We start from the raw sequence: 21,646 nt of genomic DNA, 5'->3' as shown, positions 1-21,646 counted from the left end.
TACCGAAACTGGCCAGTGATTGAGTGTATGTATTTAGTAGTCACCAGTAAGGCAAACCATATCTCTTGCCTAGAAGTGGAGTGAGTGCGGATGGAGAGAGGGCCAGGAGTAGTTTTGTAGCACGGTTTCCTTCATGTGGAAGGAAGTCAAGAAGCCTTCCTATTTATAAGTACCTTTGGTATTGTAAAATATTGCCTTCTATTTCCTGCCTGGTTTGTATTCTACTAAACCAAGTCCCTACTTTTTGCAGATTTTAACTGAAGAGGAAAGGACTTTATCCAGGGGAGCCTTGAAAGACCTCTTGGATCAAGTGTATCAGCCATTGGCTGTCCGGGAATTACTTATCCTCCAGGGAGGACCTCCCCAGGTATTCAGGCCTGGGGACTCTCCTGGGTGAACTGTTAATGATAATGTGTGGTGTGCTATCTTCTCTTGGAAAATTAGATAATTTTAATTAGCTATTTAATTACCTGTTTAATGATCTAGTTGAGACTTCTTTTTTAAGATCATTAAAACTGGTATTTATAAAACTCAGCAGCAACTGGGCATGGTGGTACATGTTTGTGATCCCAGTGATTTGGGAGGGTGAGGCAGGAAGATCACAAGTTTGAGGCCTGCCCCAGCAATTTTGAGACTCAGTAATGCAGCAAGACCCTGTCTCAAAATAAAAAGAACTGGGGATGTAGCTCAGTGGTAAATCACCCCTAACTTCAATCCCCAGTACAATAAAACTAAGAGACATTGACCTTCAGAATAATATAAAAGACTTTTTCTTTATGGAATCATTGACACTTTCCCAAGACCATTATGATCACTTCTTTTTTTTTTAATGGTGCTGGGGATTGAACCCAGGGTCTTGTGCATGCAAGGCAAGCACTCTACAAACCGAGCTATATCCCCAGCCCTATGATCACTTTTTTAAGTCTCATGGCAGTTTTATGTAAAATATATTTTATTCATTCTGAAACTAGATTTTTTTTTTTTTTAACTAAAATTTGACTGTCTGACAATGTACTCTTTTGGCAGAAGTATTTGAACACCTTATTCTTTGAATGGAATTTTGGAAATTAAGTAATTAAAACTAGAGCAATTATTGTTTCTATTTTTAGTTTCTTTGTTTAAAAAAACAGACTAGTAGCTGGATGTGAGGTGCATATCTATAATTCTAGCAACTGGAGAGGCTGAGGCAGGAGGGTCACAAGTTCAAGGCCAGTCTTAGCAGCTTAGTGAGGCCCTAAGCAATTTAGTGATACCCTGACTCAAAGTTAAAAATGTACTAATATATAACTAGGCAGAAGATAGTTTCTTTTTTTTTTTTTTAACTAATTATTTATCTGAATTGATTTAATTTGCTTTTAGTACCTAAATTTTGGTTTTGAATCTAGTTACATAAAGAGTGAGGAGCCTAGCAATAATAAGTGTTGGCGTGGATGTGGGGAAAAAGGCACACTCATACATTGCTGGTGGAGTTGCAAATTGGTGCAACCACTCTGGAAAGCAGTATGGAGATTCCTCAAAAAACTTGGAATGGACCCACCATTTGACCCTGCTATCCCACTCCTTGGTTTATATCCAAAGGACATAAAATCAGCATACTTACAGTGATGCAGCCACATCAATGTTCATAGCTGCTCCATTCACAATAGCTAGATTGTGGAACCAACTGAGATGCCCTTCAATTGATGAATGGATAAAGACACTGTGGTATATATATATACAATGGAATATTATTCAGCCATAAAGAATAATAAAATTATGGCATTTGCAGGCAAATGGATGAAATTGGAGACTATCATGCTAAGTGAGATAAGCCAATCTCAAAAAACCAAAGGACAAATGATCTTGCTGATAAGCAGATGATGACACATAATGGGGGGTGGGAGGGAGGCAAGAATGGAGGAAGGAGGGACTGTATAGAGGGAAAAGAGGGGTGGGAGGGGTGGGGGGAAGGAAAAAAATAACAGAATGAATCAAACAGCGTTACCCTAGGTAAATGTATGATTACACAAATGGTATGCCTCTACTTCATGTACAGAGAAACAAGTTGTACCCCATTTGTTTACAATAAAAAAATAAATTAAAAAAAAATCTAAAAAAAATAAACTGTGATATATATACACAATGGAATATTATTCAGCCATAAAGAAGAATAAAATTATGGCATTTGCTGGTAAATGGATGAAGTTGGAGAAGATCATGCTAAGTGAAATAGGCCATGCCCAAAAAAACAAAGACCGATGTTTTCTCTGATAAGTGGATGATGATACATAATGAGGGGGTGGTGGTGGGATGGGGGAAAAGAAGAATGGAGGAACTTTGAATGGTGTCGAGGAAAATGGGGCCGGAAGGAGAGGGGGAAGGAAAGAAAGTAGACTGAAATAGACAGTATTACCCTGTGTATATGTATGATTACATGAATGGTGTGAATCTACATTGTGTACAACCATAGAAATGAAAAGTTGTACCCCATTTGTGTACAATGAATCAAAATGCAGTCTTTAAAAATAAAAATTAAAAAAAAAGAAGAGTGAGGAACCAAATGAACAGCCTGTAGGTAAGAACAGTGATCAGCTGATCACATCTCCAGTGACCTCATCTACCCTCGAATGTTACGGTAGCCTTCCACTGGGCCTCTGTGCCTCACATCCTGTTTCTGTGATTGAGTTCACAGTTTGCCAGATTAAACCAAATGCATTGTAAGAGCTTTGTGTAAAGCGGAGACCCTGGGTTAGGCCACTGGATTCAACCCAGCATGCAAGTGTCTGAATTTGTAAACCTTTCCATTCCTCAGTTTGCTTATCCATCATGTGGGGATAATGATAGTGTTTTCCTTAAGTACCTTTTGGGATTATGTGGGAGGTATTAACATACTGTGCAGCACATCATAACCCTCTTAATAGATTATTAACTTAGAGATTATTCTCAAAAAAGAGGACAGGCTAGTTAGAATTAAATATTTCTTTAATTTTATTATTATTATTATTATTTTTACAGTGCTGGGGATTGAACCCATAGGCTAGGCTACATTTCAACACTAGGATTAAATATCTATGTCGCTGATTTTGATGCTTATATAGTTAAGTGCAATTGTTGTCAGCAACATGGTTAACATTCTAGGCCAAAATTAGGAACACCAAGTCTGTTTTATTCATGATGGTTCCACAGATCTCTCAAAAGAGAGCCCATGAAGAAATCCAGCACTTACTAGAAACTGCTGGATCATGGGAATCAGTATTCAAGATCATTTAAGCAACATCTGGCATGTTCCCTCACTATTATAAACTGCCCTCATAGTGGTATTCTTAACATTCATAAGAATCTTCTTTGGATGTTAGATTTGATTGGAAGAACTACATTTAGAGATTAGTCATGTTCCCAAATTCTACATATTACTCATTGATATGTTTGTCAATTTCTAGGTTTGAAATTTCATTAATATTTCACTGTATTTCTACTTTCTTAACAGTAATGCTGGCTGGGGCACAATGGTGCATGCCTATAATCCCAGCAACTCAAGAGGCTGAGACAGGAGGATCATAAGTTCAAGGCCAGCCTCAGCAACTTAGTGAAATCCTCTCAAAAGTAAAAAGAACTGGGAATATAACTAAGTGGTAAAGTGCTTCTGGATTCAGTCCCTAGTACCAAAAAGAGAAAGAAAGTAATGCTGAAGAATGTTTTTGTAAAGGAGAGACTTAGTGGTTTGTTTTAAGGAAAAAATACTGCGTTTTATTTTTTTGACACTGGAATTGAACTGAGGACCTTGCACATGCTAATTACATGCTCTACCACTGAGCTATATCTCTAGCCCCAAATGTTATTGTTTTCAAGTCTGTACAGTACACTGTTGACAGTACGACTCAGTACCTTTTAAAAATATATCTATATGTATAAGATATATCTATATATTTCATTGATATTCACAATTCATATCTTCCCTTCCTTTTATCAGTCCTGCACAGATGTGAAGACACAGCTTAGATGTCGGGCCCCAGCTTGGCTTCGGCGTCTGTGTGGACAACTGCTCTCAGAAAGGTTAATGAGACCCAGTGGTGTTCAGGCAGTGGTCCGGGCATTTTGGAAGGAGAGGCGGTAAGAAATAACATGTTTCTGTTCCTTTGGTATCCATTTCCCTTTGAGTCAGATTTGAGGTGAATCACAGGCTTTTTGCCTTTGCCTTTAAATCTGAGGGCTGGAGGTATAGTTGGTTGCGGGGGCGCCCGGCATATAGAACTCATGCCAAGGGAATGTGCCTGGCGGATAACAGCCCATGCCAGAGGTTGGAAACTTCCTCTGGAAGATGTTGGCAAGGACTCGTCGTAAGTTGGGCTCTGCTAAGGCCTTCCTTGGAAGACGCTGGCAAGGACTCGTCGTAAGTTGAGTAAAGCCGGAGCCCCTTCTTTAAAATATTGACTTTTTCCCTTTCTTGTTTTTCTAATGGAAGCTCACCTTGCTACAGTGAGTGATTATGCTCAATAAAGCTTCTCAGTTGAGGGATGGTAGGAACACAAACAATTCAAATCATTTCCAACAAAATAAGTTCAATTGATTACACTAAACACTAATTTTCCTATGGGGAACGCTGAACATTCTGAAGCAACATGTTTTGTGATGTTGTTGTTAGCTTTAGGTAAAGGTTAAATCTTAAAGAAAAATGTGCGTCAGCATGTTCTGTAGGTTTTGGGTCAAGAAGAGCCCATTACGGAAAAATGTTAAGTGTCAGGTGGCACCAGTTGGCTGATTTTACAACCTAACTTCTGTTATCTATTGAAACTTTTAAAGAAGTGGGAGCAAGGGTATATAAGCTGTAAAGGAGTTCAATAAAGTTGTCAGCATTCCAACACTGACCCGAGTCCGTGTGGTTTGCTGTCCATCGCCGACGCTGCGCCGCTTAATTCTTTGGGGGCTTTTGCTTTTCAGGCCATTGAGGACCCTTGGACTCTGCTGCTAGGGCTGGTCCCCGGCAGTTGGTAGGGAGCACTTGCCTGATATGCATGAGGTTTAAACCCCAGCACTGCAAAAAAGAAAAGAAAAGGAGGATTAGATTTTATCCAAGAGCATGCAGATTGGAGAGCTGCTACACGAAAATTAGAGCCTTATTTTTCTGAGTTTTCCCTATTTGTGCATGTGTATATTGCTGTTATCTATTCATAGCTTGTTTTTTTTTTTCTCATATTTGCCATTTCTGGTATTCTTCCCCCCTCTTTTTTTTTTTTGCAGTACTGGGGACTGAACCCAGGGCCTCATGAATGCCAGGCAAGCACTCTGCCATTGAGCTACATCCCCAGTCCTTTTTATTTTTATTTTGAGATGGAGTCTTGCTGAATTGACAAGGTTGGGCCTGAACTTGAGAAGCTCCTGCCTCACCCTCCTGAGTAGCTGGGATTATAGGCGAGGCCTAGTACTCTTCACTGATTTGTATAGAAACAAATTTCCAACCAGATTTCCTTCTGCCTAAACTTCCTTTGACATTTCTTAAGTCTATTGGCAGTGAATTCTTTTAGCTTTTGTTTTGTCTGAAAAAGTTTTTATTTCATCTTATTTTTGAAAGATATTTTCCTGAGTACAAAATTTTGGATTGACAGTTTATTTTTGATACTTCAAGGATGTCCCTGAATTGTCTTCTGGCTTGTACAACTTCTGTTTGAGAATTCTGCTGTCATTCTTGTGTGTGTGTGTGTGTGTGTGTGTGTGTGTGTCTGTCTGTGTCTGTGTGTGTGCTGGGGATTGAACCCAGGGGTGCTTTACCAGTGAGCTATAGCCCTGGTATCTTTTGTTTTTTATTTTGAGATAGGATTTTGCTAAGTTGCTGAGGCTGGCTTAAAACTTTCAATCCTCCTGCCTCAGCCTCCTGAGTCTCTAGGATCACAGGAGTGTGTCACCACACCCGGCTCACTAAGCATGTTTTTAAGGTTTGGTTATGTTGTAACATGAATCAGTTCTTTATTCCTTTTATTTGTTTGGTTTTTGGTGGTACTGGGAATTGAACTAAGGGTGTTCTACCACCCTTTTTATTTTTTATTTTGAGACAGAATCTTGCTAAATTGCCAAGATAGCCTTGAACTTGGGATCCTCCTGTTTCAGCCTCTGTGTCACTGGGATTACAGGTGTGCGCCACTATTCCCAGCTTAGTCCTTTATTCCTTTTCATGACTATATGATATTCCATTGTATGGGTATGCCTGGTAATTTTTTGGGGGCAGGGCGGGGGGGGTACTAGGGATTGAACCCAGGGGCACTTACTCACTGAGCTACATTCCCCAGCCTTTTTTAAATTTTGAAACAGGATCTTGCTGGGTTGCTTAGGACTTTACTTGATCTCTGAGGCTGGCCTTGAATTTGTGATCCTCCTGCCTCAGGCTCCTTGGTTGCCGAGATTACCGGCTTTAGCCACTGCACCTAGCTTGTCTAGTAATTTGACTTGATGCTGTGTGTTTTTACTTTACCTTGTTGCATGCTAGATTTTGTTGTATCCCTTTGTTGGGTTTTATTCAGTGATGCAGTAAAGTTTGTTGGGATCTATTTGATTCCTTTGGTCCTGGCTTTTTTGTGTGTGTGTATATGGTGCTGGGGATTAAACCCAAGGCCTTGTATGTGCTAGGCCAGTGCTCTAATCCTGAGGCACATCCTCAGCTCATGATCCTGGCTTTTAAAGGTTGTTAGTGTGATTCTACAGCAAATTTTCAGTTTAAGGTAATTTGGCTCCATTACAAAGGCAATAAAACCCTCCGAGGACTCTTATTTGATACCCTATGTATTAGAAGGTGTTTCCATGCTGGTAAGTGGGAACACAAACCCATTTTTCAAAAAAAAATTTTTTAGGTGAAGATGGACACAATACCTTTATTTTATTTATTTATTTTTATGTGGTGCTGAGGATCGAACCCAGTGCCTTATGTGTGCCAGGCAAGTACTCCACCACTGAGCCACAACCCTAGCCCACAAACCCATTTGTGAACTTGAGGATTATTACATCGACTTCTTTCTGTTAGTACTTTGCTTGACCTTGGGGTATTTTCCTTACCTACATATGCAAATCATACTACAGGGGCCTCCTAAATTGTTGGCTTTGAACTTGATATCCTCCTGTGTCAGCCTCCCAAGTCACTGGGAGAAATAAACAGTTTCTAACAGAGAAAAGACATACTCTTTACCCTAAAATTAAAACACATTTGTCACATGGAATCTTACATAGGAAACTGTTATGAATCTTTGACATCTCTCTCCATTGTGCATTGTGACAGCCGGGGCAGCTGGCGGAAGTGATGCGGAGGCAACAGCTGCTGACTGGAAGAAATGCGACTTGATTGCAAAGATTCTGGCTTCATGTCCCCAGCAGTCTCTTTCACCAGAGAGTTACTACAGGGACATCTGTCCCCAGGTAAATCGTCTTGTTTCTTTTGACCATTCAAGAATTATCTGCTAATTTATAGAAAAAAGGACACTTTTTTTTTTTTTTTTTTTTTTTTTGGTACCAGGGATTGAACCCAGGTGCACTTAACCACTGAGCCACATCCCCAGCCCTTTTTATGTTTTATTTTGAGATAGGGTTTCACTGGGCTATTTAGAGCCTCAATAAGTTGCTAAAGCTGACTTTGAACTTGCGATCTTTCTGTCTCAGTCTCCTGAGTCACTGGGATTACAGGCATGTGCCTGTGCCCAGCTAGAAAAAGGACTTTCAGTGTTCTTCTGAAACTGAAGTAAGAGTAGTATAACATTCAATTTTTTTTTTTTTTTTAATTAAGTGATGGAACTACTCAAAAAGTAAATAAAAATCTGTGGAAGAGAATGGCCTAATTGTTAGATTTAAAAACCCCTTACCAGGGCTGGAGATAGAACTCACTGGCCAAGAACTTGTGTAGTATGTGTGAGGTCCTGGGTTTGATCCCCAGCATTGCAAAAAACAAACAAAAGATACCATTATTAAAGAGCTAAAATTGCTCTCGGAACTAGAACCTGAAATAGTTTCATCTTGTTCATTATCCTTCTTTCCTCTTTCTCCTGATGCTACTGGAGATCTAACCCAAGGGCATTTTACCACTGAGCTATATATCCCCAACCCTTTTTATTACATTTTGTTTTTCAGAGACATAGATTTATGAAAGCAGATACACATTGAAGGAGGAATGTGGGCTATCTCAAGAAAGAGACCTTTGGGGGAAGTACATATTAAAGAAAGAAAGCAGGGCATCTCCAGAGGGAGAGTGAGCTGTATTTTTTACTTTAAGACAGGGTTTCTCTAATTTATTGAGGTTGCCCTTAACTTGAAATCCTCCTGCCTCAGCCTCCTGAATTGCTGGGATCATAGGTGTGTGGCACTGCACCCAGAAATGAACCTGTATTTTATAAATTTGAAAAAAACATTAATAAATGAACATTCTTTTCAGTGCTTACGTCCTTTGATAGTGGACTGTTAAAACCATTCTGTTAAGTTAGTGTTATCACTGCAACTTTCTTTTTGGGCTTAGAAAAATAAATGTTTTTTCTTCTTAATTACTGTCATGTTCCTTGCAAAGAAACTGATATTTGCTTCATGTAATTTTTCTTGTAGATTTTGGATTTATTTCATTTTCAAGATAAATTGACAGCACGGCAATTCCAAAGAGTTGCCACCACTGCCTTTGTAACTATGTCAAGAGAACAGCCACAACTGGCAGCGAAGTATTTGCTTCAGCCAGTGTTAGCTCCTCTTCATCGATGTTTGAATACAGCAGGTAAAGGAGGATGTCTGGTGGCTGGGTGTCTCTCCCTCTAAAGGGCCTTCTTCAGTGGTTCAGATTTAAGTGATTTAGTTTTCCTCCAATTTTTTATTTTGAAAAATTCACAAAAGTTTTAAGAAGTACATTGAACCACTCATATGCTTCACCAACTGTTCACATTTTGCTCACATTTGCTTCTTTCCTTTTTACATACGAACATAGTTTCTCTCAAGCATTTGAGATTTAGTTGTAGACATCATGACATTCCCTCCTTAAATACTTAAGCATGTTTCTCTAAAGAAAAGTGTTCGTGCCTTTCATGACCACAATGCATTGATCCCACTCAGAAAATTTAACACCCATAATGGTACCAGTATTTGTCCTGGGCCTTGTTTATTTATTCAAGGAATATTTATTTGTGCCAAGCCTCCTTCTTGTATTACATTATATTTGCAACACCAGCTACATATTTTGTATATGAGATTAGATAAGAATATGACTTATTTTACATAATGGTATCATTGCCACTGGAGAGAAACAATCTACACAATAAGGTTTCTTATTTTGTATTTCATTTTGTTATTATGTTGTTAGGGTTAGGTAGCAATTATGATGAATGTCATATTTTATCAGTTTCACAATACACAATTTTTTTTTTATACTTAAAAAAAAAAAAAAAACAACTTTGGGGACTAGAGATGAACTTTTGTGGTAGAGGACTTGCCATGCAAGTGTGAGACCCTGGGTTCAACTCCCAGCACTGTAATTAAACAAACATCGTCTATTTTGGAAATCTTTTTCAAATTTTAACTATTTTGGTATCGGATGTATCTCACAATCACTGTTGGTCCAAAGCAGTCGTGACGTTGTCTGTTCCTACATGAGCATCAATGCTTGCAGAATGGATATCAGAGATTTGGAAAAAAAAATTGTGATGACAGTAGTAAAATGGAGGATTTATTTATTTATTTATTCATTCATTCTGTCAGTACTAGGGATTGAACCTAGGGCACTCTACCACTGAGCTGTATCCTTAGCCCTGTTTTAGTTTTATTTTGAGACAGAGTCTCGCTAAGTTGTAAAGGCTGGCCTTGAATTTGTGATCCTCCTGCCTCAGCCTCTTGAAATTGCTGGAATTACAGCTGTGCACCACTGTGCCTGGCTAAAATGTTTTAAAATAGAGCTGGACTTGGTGGCACCTTCCTGAAATCCCAGCAACTCAGGACGCTGAGATAGAAGGATTGCAAGTTCAAGTTCAGCTTCTTCAATTTAGCAAGACCCTGACTCAAAATAAAACTGAAATGGGTTAGGGGTGTAGCTCAGTGGTAGACTGCCCCTGGGTTCAATCCCTAGTTCCAAAAAAAGAGCTTTTTAAAGGAAAATTTTCAAACACATACTTAGAGTGATTATATAATGAACTCCTGAGTGCCTGTCACCTGTACATAATTATTCAACTCTCTGTCATTTTTATTTCATTTAATCCCCCAATTTTTCATTCTATAAATTTTAAAATTAAAATTTTTTGTGATATGAAATAATAAGTTGACTTTTTTCTTAGTGATACATAAATTAGTAATGCATATTTATGAACAGTAGCAACATAGATTCCATGAAATGTTACATATGAATAACATCTTGTACAATGGTAACCATGTTGATTTTTAGATCTTAGCTGTTAATTAGTGAAACCATCTTTCTTTCTTTATTTACATTTATTTTATTTTTTTCACATTTTTATCAGTGTATTATAGTTGTACATAATGATGGGATTTGTTGTTACATATTCATACGTGCATACCATAAAACAATATAATTTTGCCACTATCACTCCCTAGTACTTCCTCTCTCCCTCCGCAACTCCCACCCACCCTTCTCTCTCTCTCTTTTTTTTCTTTTTTCTTTTTTTTTTTTTTTGGTGCTGAGATTGAACCCAGAGCCTTGTACATCATAGGCAAGCACTGTACCAACTAGGCCATATCCCCAGGCCCCCCTCTTGTCTCTTTCCTTTACTGATCTCCCTTTGATTTTCGTGAGATCCTTGACCCTTTCTTTTCCTTTTTCCTTTGTAGTTTCTGCATATGAGAGAAAACACATGACCCTTCACCTTCTTAGTTTGGCCTATTTGTATTAACATAATGGTCTCCAGTTCCATCCATTTTCCTGCAAATGACATAACTTCATTTTTCTTTATGACTAAATAAAACTCCATTGTGTATATATACCACATTTTCTTTATCCATTCATCCATTGATGGACACCTAGGCTGGTTTTATAGTTTAATTATTTTTAATTGTGCTGCTGTAAACATGTGTATGCATGTACCACCATTGTCTGATGACTTTAATTCTTTAGGATAAATACTGAGGAGTAGTATAGTTGGATCATATGGATCATAAGGATCATATTCCATGCCAGTGCTTTAAGGAACCTCCATATTAATTTCCATAGTGATTATACTAATTTATAGTCTCTCCAACAGTGTAAAGTATGAACCATCTTTCTAGTAAAACTTTCTCCTATTAGTACCTCAGTGAGGCACTGAGTGTGGATAATTTGTTTGTTTTCTAGAGGTTCCAGAGAGTGATATGGTACCAGGAACCATTTTGGTATCAGAAGAAGAACTTAGTAGATGTATTGAAGATATATTTAAGGTTGGTAATTCAAGTCACTAATATTTTTAGCTTGTATTTGTACTTAGTCTTCTATTTTTATTTTATTTATTTATTTATTTTTATTTTTATTTTTTGTTGAACCCAGGGGGCCTCATGCTCACTAGGCAAGTGTTCTACCACTGAGCTATATTCTCAGCCCTTAAAATAATTTTACCTTTATTTTCTTTTACTTTTTGTATCAGGAATTGGATCCAGAGGGACTTAACCCCTAAGGCTACAGTCCCAGCCCATTTATTTTTTATTTTGAGGACAGGGACTCACTAAGTTGCTTAGGGCCTTGCCAAGTTTCTGAGGCTGGCTTTGAACTTGTAATCCTCCTGCCTCAGTCTCCTGAGCCACTGTGATCATAGGTGGGCACCATGGCACCTGGCAGTTTTTGCCTTTTAATAGGTACTTTAAGAATTGGAATGACTAGCGAGGCATGGTGGCACACACCTGTAATCCCAGCGACTTGGGAGGCTGAGGTAGGAAGATTGCAAGTTCAAAGCCAGGCTCAGTAACTAGCAACTCATTGAGACCCTGTCTCTAAATAAAATACAAAAAGGACTGGGGATGTGGCTCAGTGGTTATGTGCCCCTGGGTTCAATCCTTGGTACCAACATATAAATAAATAAAAATAAAATAAAAAATAAAAAGGTTTGTGGATATAACTCAGTGATGGAGTGCCCCTGGATTCAACCTCCAGTTAGATTCCTAACTGGTACACACTACTGATGAAAACATAACTTGATGAATTGACAGGCATTTTTCAGCACTATAGTCTTCCTAAAAGTATATGATAATATTGAATCTACCTTATAACTTTTGTTGGTAATCTATCATAGAGAAGTTATTCTATATAAATGAATCCTGCAAATGACTACCTAAATATATAACCAAAATGAAAAAATATATAAATTGTATGTTTGCTATGATTGCAGTCTTATAAATATATATGAGATATATTTTCAGACAAAAACTAAATACATGGTGTTAGAGCCAGATGGAGTTGGGATAAATATTCTTCTTTAAAGTTTATTTCAATAAATTTATAATATTTTACTTTTGAAAATATTTACAACTTTCAAATTTTTATTCCTAGTGAAAAAGTATAGCTGCTTTGGAAAGTAGTTTGGCATTTCCTCAAAAAGTTGAACATGGAGTTATCATATGACCCAGCAATTCCCCTCCTAAGTATATACCCAAGGAAAAATGAAAATATGTTCACATAAAACCTGTATGTGAATGTTCAGAGCAGCATTATTTATAATAACTACAATTTGGACACAACTCATGTGTCTGTCAACTGATAAATGGATAAACAATGTGCTTGTCTATGCAGTAGAATAGTTCTCAGCCATGAAAAGAAATGAAGTGTGTATGCATACTGAGCATGGACAAATGATAAAAAATTATGTGAAGTAAAAAAGCCAGATACAAAAAACCACATGTTGTATAATTCCACTTTTATGAAATGTCCAGATTGGCAAATTTACAGACAAATAAAATAGATTTGTGGTTGCCAGAGACAAAGGATAGAGATGAGAAATTGGGAGTGGCCTGCTAATGAATATAGTGATTCTTTTTCTTTTTCTTTCATTTATTTATTTATTTTTAATAGTACTAGTGATTGAACCCAGAGGCACTTTACCAGTGCCTTTTTTATTTTTATTTTACCAACCCTTTTTTATTTTTTTTAATTTTATTTATTTTTTATTTTGAGACAGTGTCTTGCTAAATTTTCCTGGCTGGCCTGTAATCTGCAATCTAAGCATGGTGACACACACCTGTAATTCTAGCTGCTTGGAAGTCTGAGGCAGGAGGATTGCATGTTCAAGCCCAGCCTTATCAACTTAGCAAGACCGCATCTCAAAATAAAAATAAAAAGCCTAGGGATATTAGTTCAATGGTAGGGTATTTTCCTATGATTCCTGAGTTTCTGGTTTGATTCCCCAGTACCACCAAATGACTCCTAAAAAGATCAGTCTTATATTCTGTTCTAAATATTGGTAAGAAAGGATTTTGAGATTATGGAAAGACCAAGAAATTACACAGAATAGTCTAGAAAGCCAAATGCTCTGAATTAGAGAATAAGGCCCACTAACTTTCAGACTGTCTTATTCACTTATATCCCACCTAAGGAATATTGGGATGGAAAACTGTAAAATGGTTGGATGTGGAGTACCAGACTTGTAAAGTACTGTAGAGGCAGAGGGTAGGACAAATTGTGACTGAACTTTGGTGCAAACCCTCATAGTATTCCTTGGAAGCCAATAAACTGCCTTTTGAGGAAAAAGAGAGCAAAACAGAATTTCCTCCTTGTAAGAAATTAGCCTCTAAAAAAAGAGAGAGAGATTTGTAAATAAATGCTTCCATTTATCCTATCCAGGGAACCCCTCGTAGCTTAGTGAACATTTTGGCCAATTTAAAACCTCCTAGAGAGGCAAGCAAACCATTAGTCTGCTGTAGATACAGGATTACATACCAGAGATTGGTACTGTCGTGAAACCAGGAGGGTGGTAGGAGGGTAATTATTCTCTCTACAAGTTTTTGGCAGCCCAGCTGCAGTTGGAAAATAGAGGAAATGTGTGTATTGCAGGAAAATGATAAAACACTGTAAAATTTAGCAACAATGGGTGTGTTGCCTTCATTAACTTTCTGCTAATACTAAATTATAGAGTACTGCTCAAAGGCAGGAAATAAGGAAAACACCTGGGATGGGTGCATTGATTCAGCCTCTCAGTAGGAAACAAGGGCATTTAGTCTGAGAGATGCTTTGGGGAACATTTCCAACTGTTTTTTCTTTCTTTCTTTTTCTTCTTGTGATAGACTTATTGAGATAAAATTCACAAAACTTACAGTCCACCCATTTCAAGTATGCAGTTTATTTATTTTTTATTATATTCATAGAGTTGTATAATCATCACCACAATCTAATTTTAGAATATTTTTGTCCTCCGTAAAAGAAACCCATATCCATTAACTGTCATTCCTTATTCTTTCTCCCCTGCTCTAGCCATAGGCAACCACTAATGTACTTTTTGCCTCTATGGCTTTCCTGTTTCATACATCTCATATATAAGGAATCTTAACAGTGTGTGGTGTTAGCATGGTATTTTTGAGGTTCATCCATATTGTAGATGAAGCAGACCTTTGTTCCTTCTTATTTCCTAATAGTGTTTCATTGTATGGATTATACCATATTTTCTTTATCCATTCCTCTGTTGATGGATTTTTGGGTTGTTTCTACCATTTGGCTCTTACAAATAATATTGCTTGTAAATACTGGTGTACAGTGTGGTCTATGTATATTTTTATTTCTCTCTAGGTACACATATACCTCCCCTAGGCATGCACTTGTTGGTTCATGTGGTGACCCTATTTAACCTTTCGAGGACTTGCCAAACTGTTTGCCCAACATTTTACATTCCTGCCAGCAGTCTATTAGGGTTCCAAGTCTCGATATTGCTGGCCAATTCTTGTTATTGCCTATTTTTTTGCATAACCCTTCTAATTGGTAAAAAGTAGCATCTCACTGTGGCTTTGATTTATATTTCTCTAATAGCTAATTATATTTAACAGTTTTTCATAAGCTTATTGGTTATTTGCATGTTTGGAGAAATGTCTATCAGGACTCATTGCCCTCCCTTCCTCATTCACTTTGGCCCTTTATCCCTGAGCTACATCTTCAGTCCCCCTTTTTGTTTTTAATTTTTTTTTTCTTTTTAATTTTGAGACAGGGTCTTGCTGAGTTGCTGAGACTGGCCTTGAACTTGAGATCCTCCTGCCTCAGCCTCCTGAGTTGCTTGGATTAACAGACATGTACTACCATGCCCAATTCCTTTGTTCCTTTTTACTTATTTATTTATTTATTTACTTACTTACTTACTTACTTACTTACTTGCTTACTTACCAGGAATTGAACCCAGAAGTGCTTAACCACTGAACCACGTCCCCAACCATTTTTTAAATATTTTATCTAGAAGCAGGGTCTCATTGAGTTGTTTAGTCCCCTCGCTAAGTTGCTGAGGCTGGCTTTGAACCACAATTCTCCTGCCTCCGCCTCCCAAGGTACTGGGATTACAAGCATGTACCACGGTGCTCTGCTCCTTCATTCATTTTTGGATTGGGTTTATTTGTCTTTATTACTGGTGGGTTGGGTAGGACTCCTGGCTCACCAATAGCTCTCTCCAGAGAAATCCTCCTCACCAATCTCCTCCTAGTCTCTACAGTTTGATCCTTCTTCACTCTTCTTCTGGGTGAGGAGTGTTTTGTAGTTCATCTGGAAATATACTTTGGAGTTTTAGGTCTCTTTTGATTTGGTACCTCACTTGGCACTTCCAGTTTGACATCCTGTGTCACACGTGCTATTACAGCCACCATCTGCTGCTGTCTCCAAGACTATGCACTAACTACAAGCCCCTTGTCCTTAGAGCGAGTTTTATTTTTACTTTACACACAGTCCTGACCATATTGGTTATGTGATGTATAAAATTATTTTTTTGTGGTACTAGGGATTAAGCCTAAGGGCTCACATTGCTAAGCAGACATTCTACGATGGGGCTACACCCCCCAGCCCTTTATAATTTTTTTTTTAACTTGTAGATGGACATAATACCTTTATTTATTTTTATGTAGTGCTGAGGATCAAACTCAGTGCCTCACACATGCTAGGCAAGTGCTCCACCAGTGAGCCACAACCTTAGCCTGCCCTGGCCCTTTTGTTCTTTATTTTGAGTGAGGATCTTGCTAAGTTCTGTAGGCTAGCCTTGAATTTTCAATCCTTCTGCCTCAACCTGCCTAGTAGCTGGGATTACAGGTTTGTGCTATTGTCTTGTCAGAATTAGAAGAGTAACAGATTAGAAATTAGTTAGATTAAATAAGACACAACGACAAAAGAATGCCAGTAGAGAAGAATGAGAAAGGACACAAAAACTACCCAACAAAGAGCATAATAATTTGAAAATCAAAGTGTGTTAGGAGTGATATGTTCAGTATACTTTGTTTAAAAGCAGGGACTGCATACTAGAAATGTTTGTTCTGAAAGCATTAAAATATAAATACATCTTGGTATTTAAAGAAATAAACCATAACTCTCAATGAAACAATTTATTTTCAGTGCCAGTGATTGAACCCAGGGCCTGGTGCATGTTAAGCAAGTGCTGTACCACTAAGTAGCACCCCCAGCTCTCTGAATGAAAATTTTATGAAGGGAACAATGACAAGGGAAGCTTTTTCAGACTTGCATCCTTCACATGCAGCAGAGAGCAGAACAGCATGGTTATGATAGCTCAGGTGGACCAGGTGGAAAGTTGTCAACATATAGGTATATAGGTGCTAGTTAAATTGAATTGAAAACTTTGTATAATCACTTATACTTCATCGTGCATTAGTCATTCTCTTTTATTTCTATATAATCTGTGCCTTACATCTGATAAAATTATTTTAAGCCAAAGAGGGATATATAGCTCAAATAACTTAGTTTCAGTGACTCTTCATTCCTTCTCCTAACTTAAGTGTCTGAGGCTTAGTACCTCCAATGCTTAAATTCTTCATTCTCCTGGGCATGAGAGGGATTAATGGGGGTGCTCTTTGCCTAGGGAGGTGAAGAGAGGCTTAGATTGCACAGAGATTGGCTTGGGGTAGGACGAGGGTAAGAGAATTTCAGTTCGTTTTCTTACAATAATTCTTCTTTCTTTTTTGTGGTGCTTAGTATTGAACCAAGGTCCTGCACTTGTAAGGCAAGTGCCCATACCTCTGACCTAAATCTCCAGCCTTGCAATTTTTTATTTTGGTTCTTTTTTAGTTATACATGACAGTAGAATCCATTTTGATATAATATACATGCAGTTCTTTTATTTGGACATTTTCTTGCTCTTAAGGGGACGGACCTTCTCATGCGGGGTGAATGTTTCTTTTCGTTCTTTGGCACTACTTGCCTGAAGCTTCCTAAATGCAGAAGAAATGTCAGAGTAGGAAAGACTAGAAGGTATTTAATTAGTTTATTTTATACATTCTCATTTCCATTTTATCTCTCTATTTCCAGATTCAGGGAATCTTCACTTTACATTATCCAAGTCTTATTTCACCATCTTAATTTAATGAATTTCTAATTACAGTTACTTTGTCAGATTGGGCATTTGACTCCTCTTTCTGAATTTCTAATTAGTGTACAGAGTAAGTTAGAATAATATAAAATCTTAGAATTGGAAGTAACTTTAAAATAATTTAGTATAATGCTTCACCTTAAAAAGAAATACAGCCTTACAATTGCCCTTTGGTATCCCCTTATGTAATGGTTCCAGCACCCTGAGTACACCAAAATCCAAGGATGCTCAAGTCCCTTATATAAAATGGTGTAGATTTTAATGTCTATGTACAAGCTCCCATATACTTTAATTATCACAATATTAATTACAATACCTAATACAATGTAAATGCTACATAATAGTTATTTAATATTTGTTTGGGTATAATGATAGGAAAAAAAATCTGCATGTTCAATAAAATTTTTTTCCGCAAATATTCTTAGTCGTGACTGGTTATGGAATTTGTAGATATGAAGGCTGACAATATACTTAAGAGAAGTTTAGGGGCTTAGAGTGTAGCTAGTGGTAGAGGGCTTGCCAACACCCAGCACCACAAAACTAAAATAAAATAAGAGCAGTAAACAAAATTAAGCTGAAAATACAGAGTTCCCATCAATCTGCCCCCAGACAGCTCCCCTACTAGCAACATCCTGCACCAGAGTAGTACATTTGTTAGGATTGACGAACCTACATTGATACATGAGGCATCACCCAAAGTCTGCAGTTTACATTAGGGTTCACTTTTGGTACTTGTACATTTCATGGATTTTGATAAATTAACTATTTTATAGTAAAAGAAACAAAATCAAGATTGTTTGAAGAACTAGTTACTTACAGTTTGTGAATGGTGTAGCTGATCTGGTAATCAATCTTTCCTTCTCTTTTTCACTATCTCTTTTCAGTGTTTAGAAAACATAATATTTGCACATGATACATATTAAGGAGCGTAAAAGGTTTTATAGCAAAAAGTTAGTCTCCTCACCTGGGTCCCTCTCTAAAGCAGTTCTTTCTGAAATTCCACCTATAATTGAACTGTGACCTTGTATTTCAAGCAAAGAACTAAAAGAAGTACCCTTCAAATCTGTGGGAGTTACAGATGTTTGATTTTCTAAAAGCTCATCTCAGAATCCGTGGTGTGGTATAGAGAAAAACACCAGGGCCTTTGAATTGGACATACCTAGGTTGGAATCTGTTTTGTGTGTGTGTACCAGAGATTGAACCCAGGGGACACTTAACCACTGAGCCATATCCCCAGCCCTTTTTTTATATTTTATTTTGAGACAAGGTCTTGCTAAGTTGCGTAGAGCCTCACTAAGTTGCTGAGGCTAGCCTTGAACTTGCAATCCTCCTGCCTCAGCCTCCCAAGCTGCTGAGATTACAGGCATATGCTACCCACACCTGGCTGGAATCTGTCTTGAAGGTCGACTATCCATGTGACTTTTGGTAACTTATTTCACACTCAGTTGTGGGGATGAACTAAGGTAACTTTTGGTAGGTTCATAACATACTACAGCAGCACATAAGTGCTCAAAAAACTGTCAGTTCCTTTTTGGCTCAGGGAAACTTTTTAAAAAGGACAATTTTATGCAATATGTTCTGAAAGCATGCGCAGTGCAAAATAGTTGCTATAATTAGGTAACATGCCTTGTTCTTTTTCTTCTCACATGTCTTAATTAAACTCCACAAGTACATTAGAAGTTCTGGAACACTACTATCAAAAGGATCACAGTAATGTTATAGAATGCAGTATTTGACTAGTTTAATCTTTAATAGGGGTAAAACAAGTTCCAGCTTGTACTGAATTTCAGGGTTAGTATTTAGTCAGCTTGATTCTGAATAAACTCATCAAGTTTGTATTTCCACATATATACATCTCTATAAAAGATGAAATCATACATTAAGAAAACAACTCCATTTACTGTAGTATTAAAATGTAGGAATAAATTGAACATTTGCATGGGGCTGTGCATTTTACAAAGTACTTGAATATGAATTATCTTATTTGGTCCTTATACCAAAAGCATAAAATCTACATTGTAAATGAGAAAAATGAGACTGAGAGATTTAAGTATCTGGTCCATGTTTTACTCACTCAGTGTAGGATTTGGAGCAAATAGATGGCAGAGATCAAATTCACACCCAAGTGTCCTGACTCCTGACTTCCTGGTCCTCTTTCAGTGGACAGCAGTCTCTGAGGCATGTGCTTAACAATGTAATGGAAGTCTCTGAAATGAGAAGCGGAGCATGTGAGGTTGCCTTTCCATTTGTCTTATTTTGTTTGCTCTGATACAAACACATTTTTAGTATTTTTGACCAAGTTGTTTTTCACTCTTAAAAGAATCTAAATTTTTAGTAAATCCTTCCAGAGAAGTTTCAATCTCCAGATATTAAATATAGATGAATTAACCAATATAAAATCCAGCCTCTTTTGTTCAATCTGCTTTCCCTTCCATGGCTGAAGTCCTATGATTCTGTTAATTACCACTGATTGAATAGTCTCCAACTACAGCGTTGAAAAAGAAAGAAAATACACAGGGCCTTGTAACTTACCCATAAATTTGAGATTTTGAGAAAATAAGTAGCAGTCCTCTTTGTTCTAATTCTTTGATTCAGTCAGTCATAAAAATGTTTACCAAGAACCTATGGATGCTAGATACCTTGCCAGGTTTACAAATGCAGCAGTAACTAAGATCCACCACTGCCTTCAAGGAGTTCCCAGTAAGTAGACAAGGAGTGACAGTAGTATATAGCCCGTAGTGGAGAATATCAGAAGTAAGACTATCTCTTGGCAGAGAGCAGTCCTCTGAGCTTAGATGAAAGGTTCTAAGGCTTAACCACAGACACCTCATCTCACAGCTGGATCTGTGAACAAAAGCTTAGTTCCAGTCAGAAAGGAATGTGCAAATCCCCCATAAAGGAACAAAGAAATCCCCAGAGTGCCACTGGGGTCATTGGTACCGGTCTGTTTCCTTGTCCAGTCTGCTCTGAGCCATTATGATTTTCATAGATCTATGCTGGCCTCTTATTTTTCCCCTCAGCTCTTCCTACATGTTTATACTAGAAAACCACAGGTAGATACAGAAGTTCATCTTTCCTTCAAAGCATCCTTTCACTCTCCCTCCAAAAGGATTTTTCATTCTGAACAATTCAAAAGCTTCCTTCCGACTTTCCGAGTCTCTCTCCCTTCCGTGCTTGAACTTTCCCATCTTTTAGTTATTTTGTTTGGTGTTCCCAGTTGTATAAATACCTTGAGTAACCAGAAAACCTTTCAACTACACAGGATTTCATCTTCTGTTTTTTGCCATTGCCAGGGGGCCAACCCAGGGCCTGTCACATGCTAAGGCAAGTGCTCTACCACTGAGCTACACCTCCAGCCCAGGATTTCATCTTAAAAATACTAACTTCCGAATTGATAGAGCAGAAAGCTTGTGAGGAGGGGTTAAACATTTGCTGTATCTCAGTCAGGTTGAAAGTGCAAATGTTTCAACTTTATCTGGAGAGATGGTTTATTTTCATCAACTTGTTTTACTTTTTTTTTTTTTCCCAAGTGCTGGGGATTGAACCCAGGGCCTTGTGCTTGTGAGTCAAGTACTCTACCAACTGAGCTATATCCCTAGCTCTGTTTTACTTCTTAAAGACTGAGGTACCAAAAGTGTTCAAAGAAAATGAGCAAATTTGCAGTCAAGTCAGAGAATGATAGATTTGAGAGAGATATTAAAGCATGATTAATCCAACCCCCTCATTTAACAGATAGGGAAGCAGATCCAAGAGAGGTCAATTGATTTGTGTTAAATAATACAAGTGGTCAGTGGAATATTTACAAATGACTCGATGTGATAAATGCTCAACAGTTATACCACAGGAAAAGGAAACTTCCAATGACATGCTTCGTAGGAATATTTTTACTACAGGTAGAAACGTATGTGAAGTATCGGATAGCACTTCAGAACTGAATTCTCATCCCACTTTGCCCCCAGTTGAGCAGGGAAGACCATCCCCCCCAAAAAACAAACTCACTAGAAAGATATTACACATAAACACAGTCCAAGGAGATTCCACGTGTCTAGATGTTAGGGCACAGAGCAGGGGCAGGAAGGCCCCTCACATCAGTGAAGCAGGAACATTGGACATACCGTTCCTTTACTGCTTCCTCAGTCAATATGTCACCAGTCTAATGTGGAGAAGATTGGAAGGAACTGGCCCCAGTATGA

The 21,646-nt window shown here is 37.9% G+C and overlaps 1 protein-coding gene across 1 annotated transcript in view; it reads left to right on the top strand.

Annotated features, from left to right (window-relative positions):
• Nucleotides 1-21,646, top strand: part of TANGO6 (transport and golgi organization 6 homolog) — a 166,550-nt gene that overhangs the window by 7,692 nt on the left and 137,212 nt on the right. The window contains 6 exon segments of the mRNA XM_079116932.1: nt 251-367; nt 3,950-4,080; nt 4,082-4,089; nt 7,241-7,377; nt 8,548-8,710; nt 11,264-11,346. Of these exon segments, the coding sequence (XP_078973058.1) occupies nt 251-367; nt 3,950-4,080; nt 4,082-4,089; nt 7,241-7,377; nt 8,548-8,710; nt 11,264-11,346 (639 nt within the window).

Source organism: Sciurus vulgaris, assembly GCF_902686455.1.
Source record: "Sciurus vulgaris genome assembly, chromosome: 17".
In the NCBI taxonomy this organism is placed as follows: domain Eukaryota; kingdom Metazoa; phylum Chordata; class Mammalia; order Rodentia; family Sciuridae; genus Sciurus; species Sciurus vulgaris.
This window is presented reverse-complemented; position numbering and strand designations above follow the sequence as displayed.